Source organism: Crocuta crocuta, unplaced genomic scaffold, assembly GCF_008692635.1.
Source record: "Crocuta crocuta isolate KB4526 unplaced genomic scaffold, BGI_CrCroc_1.0 scaffold458, whole genome shotgun sequence".
Taxonomy (NCBI): Eukaryota; Metazoa; Chordata; class Mammalia; order Carnivora; family Hyaenidae; genus Crocuta; species Crocuta crocuta.
This window is the reverse complement of record NW_027531908.1, coordinates 1,200,744-1,207,486: the sequence shown is the minus strand read 5'-3', so window position 1 is coordinate 1,207,486 and position 6,743 is coordinate 1,200,744. Positions and strand designations below refer to the sequence as shown.

General features: G+C 63.6%; 1 protein-coding gene across 2 annotated transcripts in view; it reads right to left on the bottom strand.

Moving 5' to 3' along the window:
• OLFM1 (olfactomedin 1) overlaps positions 1-6,743 on the bottom strand; it is a 34,903-nt gene that overhangs the window by 2,710 nt on the left and 25,450 nt on the right. For both annotated transcript variants that reach the window (XM_077774648.1, XM_077774647.1), the window contains exon 5: positions 4,762-4,868. In XM_077774648.1, coding sequence (XP_077630774.1) covers positions 4,762-4,868 — 107 coding nt within the window. The remainder of the gene's footprint in view (positions 1-4,761; positions 4,869-6,743) is intronic.

Genomic DNA, 6,743 nt, shown 5'->3' with positions numbered 1-6,743 from the left:
CCCCCCCAATCCTATGTGACTAGTTTCAGCTGGGGCCCCGGCACCAGGATGTTTAAGACTTATTTCTGGATTATACAAACCAAGAGGGAAAACAGGACCCCAGCTCCACAGCGGAAATGTGGGGCCAGACGGTCTCCCTGTGTCCCCACCAGGGCAGCCCAGGGCCCAGTCCCGAGCAGATAAGCTCCTGACACACTGACTCCTCAAGAGTTCTTGCTCCCAGCCCAGGTCCAAGGCCAAGGTTCCCGCAAGGCTGAGCTTCTGCGCACCTGTAGGGGTGGGTGGAGAAGGGTGGCCCAGGCCCTGGGTCCCAGCTGGAGGCCAGACCCCGCCTGGACAGGGGCTCCGCGCCTGCTGTTTCATCTCTGGGCACTCATGGTCCCGGAAGGACTCCTCTTCTGTCAGACCCGCGGCCGGCCACCAGGTAAAAGCCGGGGCCGGCTCTGCCAGGTCTAGAAGCCTGGGCACTGGTCTGTCTCCACACGGGGCTCTGGCCAGGACGGGCCCCCGCTGTTTCCGATCTCACGTGCACCCGCATTCCTGTCACCCCCATTCAGACAGGAGGCCAGAGGGGTCTGGTGGGTCTGCCGGGGTGCAGAAGCTATGCAGGTGACCAGGCCCCGGGCTCCCAGCCAGGCAGGGCTCTGCCCCAGGGATGGGGGTGCCCCTGACATCTGGGGGTAGAGGCCAGGGAGCTGCTGGCCACCCTCTGCCATTCAGCGCAGCTCCATCCCTGGTGTCAGCAGGCAGGGCTGACGAGCCACGGGGGTGCTGGCCCGGCCTGGGCATTACTGCCCGCAGGGTGTCAGGTCTCTGCTTGGAGCCCTGAAATGGCCCTGGCTGAAGACCACCAAGAAGCCCTTCCCCTCTTAAGAAGCCCTCAGGTGCAGCAGGGAGAGAGGAGAACGGGGGTGGGCGTGGACGGCCCTGGCGTTGAGGCCCACACACCTGTGTGGTGTGTTTGCAAGCGGGTGTGGACAATGCGCATGCCTCTCCTGCGTTAGGAGCCCAGGGCGAGGCTGCTTTCCCAGGGCGAGGCTGAATTTAGAAACACACCACCCTTGACCTTTATAGGTGCCAGCGATCTTGAGGAAGACCCTACGGACGACCAGAGATCGTCCCAAATACAGGCGTGGGCCCTTGGTTTCTGCCTGGCCTCGCTTTCCCTTTCACAGAACGGGGCATGGACAGCGTGGCCCCCAGGGCTCTCCACTGGCTTTCTATGTCAGAGGCTCAGAGGCAGCTGAGGCCACCCAGGCTGCTTCAGAGCGCATCTCACAATGGAAGCCGTGGGCCGTGCCCCGTGCCCTCACTTGCGCCATCGCTCCCTACTGGCCCCGGGGCCTGGTGCCTCCCTCCGGAGCTGCTGGCCAGACCACCAGTCCCCTGCAAATCTGATTCCTCAGCTCCAGGCTCCTCCCCCCAGCTCTGGCTGCCTCTGCACCTGCCGGGCCAAATCCCTGGCTCTTGGGGACCGAGGGCTGCTGCCACCGCGATGCCCTCTCCCCCACTGATCAAGTTCACCTCCCAGAGGGCATTTCCCACGCCCCACACCCCGGATCCCCCAGGCAGGGAGGTGAATGGTGGCCTCCCAAAAGGTATGTCCACATTCAGGGACTTCTAAATGCAATCTTATTTGGAAAAGACAGTTTTGCAGACGTTGTTAAGGATCCCAGAAGAGAGCCTCTGGACGAGGGTGGGCCATAAGTGCCATGACTGCTGTCCGAAGGAGACAGACATGGACACAGAGGGGCCGACGCCTGGGACGTCACGGCAGAAGCCAGCCAACAGGAGGGAAGGTGCTCTGGACTCTAGAAGGTGGTCTATAGAGTGGGCAACGGGTCTCAGATTCAGGGCAAGGGGTCTCCTGGGGCGGGAGACACAGCCCGGCGTCAGGGTGAGAGCTTCCGGAGTCCCGGTGCCACCTCCCGGTCACGGCCAAGAGAAGGCAGCATCTGGACTGGGCAGAAGAACACCAGAGGCTGGCATAGTGCCCGGCACACAGCTGGTGCTTAATAAAGGAGTCAAGGAAGGACACAAAGGTGCCCCCAGCTAACCTTGCTCTGGCAGCTCAGTGCAAGGGCGTCGGGAAGCAGCCAGCTGTGGCTTCTCCTCCTCAGCCCCACACGCCCCCACTGCCCCCCCGTCAAGGACCCCATGCGCTGTCCCTGCCCCTGGCTCTGGCCGCACCCCTCTAGGGGCACCTCCTCAGCAGCCTGCCCCCAACACTAACGTGGATTCCTGTTTCTCTTTGCAGCACGTTACTGGTCTCCAGTGTGTGTGTGACACGCTGGACGGGAAAATGAAACAGATTACACAGAACAGCTCTCTCCCAGATCAACGGCAGGGCCCGGGGACGCTCGCGTGGCCGGCTGGCGGCTGGCGGTGGCTGCGCTAAGCACGCAGCTCAGAACAGCCCGATCCACAAGGGTGCGGGGCTCTGGGCTGCCCAAAGCACAAAGCCCCGCGCCGCCCCCCGCTCCCCGCCAGCCAGCTCCGGCTCCTCCATTCCCCTCGCGGGGGCTCCTGGCCGAAGCCTCCTCCCGCCGTCCCTCTCTGGCTGCCTCCGCCATCACCAGGGCCTCCTTTCCTGGAGGGCGATCGAGTCATCAAGCAGAAAACAGATGTCTAATTAATCATCAGGAGGCATCTTCACCCCCACAGCCTCGTGCACCCGCTTCCTCCCTGTTCAGGGTGAACAGCTGCCAGGAGCCCCGCCCCCGCCCCCAGGAGGTCCTCGGCCCAGGAACAAAGGAACACGACATCCAAAGGGGGGGGCCAGAGGCGCAAGGCTGCAGTGTCAGATACGGGCTTACCCCCCCCACCCTCCCCCCCAGCCGCGGGTGCGCTCTCCGCAGCACCGAGGGCACTGGCTCTGGCTCCGGGCTCCCAAGGGCCTGTCTGGGGGGAGCGTGTCTGGGGTGGGGGGGAGGTGGACTGCAGGGGGCAGGTGGGGAGGGCGAGCTCTACGGAGACTGCCTGGAACCATGCCTGCTGCACATGTTTGTTAATAAACCCACAGACCAGCCTTTCCTGAGACCTTAGGCAAGTGAGCAGCAGACGTAAGGGTAGTGGCCACACTGCAGGCACGCAGCGCGGCGGCTGAGGGGCAGGCACACGTGGTGAGGCGCGAACATCACCTTCTCTTGCGTTAATGGATCTCCGCGCACACCTAGTGCGTGAGTGGAGCCGCGCGGGGCCCTGCCTGCACCGCCTCGTTTTTGTTTCCCGGCGCCACACCGGAGCAGAGCTGGGCTTCGCCACGAGGGATGTGGGCCAGAAGGCCAATCGGGATGACAATTAGTCAGTGAAACTGTTAGAAAACATGCAAATACCAGCTAGCTGTCCCGACTCTGTACACAGAATGGAGCAGCCGCAAACACCTGTCTGCACCCATATCCTGGGTCTGCAGACCCGGACAGGCCCCTCCGGAATTCTCTGCAGCAGAGGCTGGAATGCCCTCCAGGAATGCGCTCCAGGCGGGAGGGGGCGGAGACAAGTCTCGGGCTCCCAGAGAGCCCATGGTCACGGTCAGGGTCACTGTCCCCCACCGCCTTCCCCAGGACAAAGTGTACCAGCAGCACGGAGCCACCTCAGGTCCCAAATATAAGAGATGGTGCCTCACGCTTTCTGGCAGGCGTGTGAATGGGGGAGGGGAGCTGGGGGGTCAGGAACCTCAGGGGAAAGAGAGTGACCCACCCCATTAGAGTGGGAGAGACCACTCCCATTAGAGTCCTCCATCCAAGGCTCAGAAGGTCTCAGATTTCTAAACCACCCTCTCAATCCTGTCTGAAGGAAGAGAAGAATGATCAGTTTCTAAATGTTCTGCAAGTCCCTCAAAGCAAGGGGGCAGGAGGGTAGGAACCGCCCCAGACCCAGGCCTGTTCACGGGGGGCGGGGCGCATCGGCACAGGACAGTGGCCCAGACTGCGACCCTCTTCCCCTGGGAGCCCCAGCGACTCTTCCCTTGGTGGAGGCCATCACAACCCGGCTCAGCCGGTCAGCCCTCGCGCCCTTGCACCCCAATGGGGCTCAAACACCGAAACCTACACCCTGTGTTTCTCTCCTTTTCTGACTTTCTACCCAGGGGGAAAAGTCTAGAAAAAAAGAACACGGCCTCTTCCCTAAATCAAAAAGGAACACGAGTTTCCATCAGTCTTGAAAGGAATAACAAATGAAATACAAATGAGATATCATTAAAGTAAGGAAGGCCAGACGGATTCTCCTCCTGGAGCCGAGATGGGGCTGGGAACGTCTGGGGAGGCTTCGGCCACAGAGAAGGACGCTGAGCAGCCCCGCCCCCTCCCCCTGCGCCCCCCTGCCTCTTCCCCTTTCTCATCTCCCTGGCTCCTCCCCCTCTCCCCTGCCTCTGCCCACCACCCCCCTCCCCAGCCAAGGAGACAGAGTCAAGCCTGGGAGGCTCTGCAGGGGTGTGCCTGCTCTCACACATGACGACCCATCTCACACAGTGACCCACCCCTGCGGTCTGGGACGCTGGGTTAGCACAGGGACCTCGGGGAGGGAGCTGGGTCCCTCTGCAGAGTCGCCTGGGCCTGGGAACGCACCCCCGGGGGCACCAAGCTGCGCTCAAGTCATGCCCGCTGGGGTGGTTTTCCGGGTAGGTGGGCACACAGGCATCGGAGTGAGGGCCAGACACATGGGGGATGGGCACAGGCGCACCAAACAACCCTCCCCCAGGCCCGATGGAGGAGGCACCTACCCTGCTGTCCCTCCCCCAGGCCCGACGGAGGAGGCACTTACCCTGTTGTCCCCTTCTGGGGCCAGAGGGTCTGTCATCCAGGACCCGAACCTCGAGCCAGAGGTCTTGATGGTCACGGGGTCACTGATGCCCGTCAGCTTGCCACAGGCTGGAAGAGAGTGTGCACAGCACAGAAGGGTGAGACCCCCGGCCCGACCCCGACCTCCTGCCGCGGGAGGACGCGGGTCCCCTCCCCCCGTCTCGGTCCCGGTGCCCGTCTGACGGCTGCCCTTGCCCTTGTTCCGCCTGGGCAGTGGGCTGGAGCATCTGCAGATGACTCCCTGCAAGGTGCGTCTGTCTGGGAGGAGCCCGCAGCCCGGCGCCCCTGCACCAGTTAGAACCAGGCCAGGGGAGAGGCCCGCCGCGCCTTCGCCGTGAGCCTGTGAGCCTCTCCCGCTGAGGGAGAAGCTCCCTTCTGCCTGCAGGGAGCCCCGTGGCCTGAGAGCAGGGACCCAGGAGGCATTGATGGAGCAGGGCAGAGGGACAGACGGGCCGGGACGGACTCAGGGCTGCAAGGCCACTCGGCACGCTGAGGCAGGGACCCAGTGCCCTTCCCACGCCCCTCGGGGCTCCCAGGCTGCACCCGATGGCCCAGCAAAGAGTCCGCTCCTGGCCGCACGCCAGGCTGTGCACACAGCCACTCAGATCTTCCAGAATCCCAGCCAACCCGGAGGGCAGGGCGCTCCTGGGCCACAGGACATGCAGACATGCGGTCTGCAAGGCCCCAGGAAGACCCGGGCGTTTTCAGAAGACGGTCAGTGACTTAACCCGGGGACTCAGTTTAGCCAGGATAATCCAGCAAAGCAGACCAGGCCCGAGAGGCTGGTCTCTCTCTATGAGCTGAAAGCGGGCTGAGTATACACATTAGCATCATCGCACAGACTGCAGAGACAGGCCCCTGACATCCCGGCCTGGCGCCTGGCGGGAGCGCGGAGGCCACTGCGGGGGTAAGAGCCGCCGCAGGCAGCAGCAGCGCTGGCTTCGCACCCACATTCCCATCAGCGCTGCTGCCTTGAGTCCACTCCTATTTTTACCCGCCCATCCCTTCCCCTTCTCCAGATTTCCTGTCTGTTCCGCTTTCAGGAGCAATCGCGAGCTCTCCCACGTAAGTACTGGCCCCTCACAGATGGAGGCTTCCGGGAGTCACGGCTCTCAGGGCCGCAGACGGGCCAGGCCCCTGCCGAGAATCACGGCAAGCTTGCCGGGCTCGTCCTCCATCTGTGGGAGGAGTGAGGTTGGGCAAGGGACCTGGGCGGCGGTCAGGGTTAGCCAGCGCGCGCAGGGATGAGAAGTAGGAAAAAGCGGGTGGGTTTGGAACTCCTAGGAGAGCCCCAGACCAACTTTTCACCCTGCACACCTCGAGGATTCGAGGGCTTTTGGTCTGGAGGAGGGGAACCTGGGAAAAGCAAGACTCAACGCTGGGGTCCCCCTGCCTGTAGGGTCCCTGTGACCTGGGGGCTCCAGGCTGCCAGGGGACGGCAGCAACTCTGACCTGGGTGGGAATCTGGAGGTGCTGACCAGCGGCCACCTGCAGCCTCCCCACCGCAGAGCCTGGGGACAGGGGGCCTGCCTGGAAGGAGGCGTCCAAAGGGGCCATTGGCCTCAAGGACATCACGGCTCGGGAACCTAGTGGGCCTGTGGGTTTCTGTCCAACAGCACACCGTGGGACCGGGCACCGCACGTCGTGACGTGGACTCACACCGAGGTTCCGGCCAAGCCTGCGCAGCCATACCCCCTGGGCTGGGTGATGGCCGCCCCGAAGAACAGATGTCTGCCCCCGCGGCATACTCCGAAGGAGAAGAGGGCGGGCCAACGCCCCAGCTCAGCTCAGATGCCTGGCCCTTGCTGCCTCCGCACCTCCGCTGGGGCTGTTCCCTCTACCTGGAACACCCCACCCCCCCCGCCCTCCAACGCGTCCTCTGTGGCTTGGCCCAAACCCACGCCTCTTCCCGAGACCTCTGCCTTCTGAACGCTGCCCGCGCTG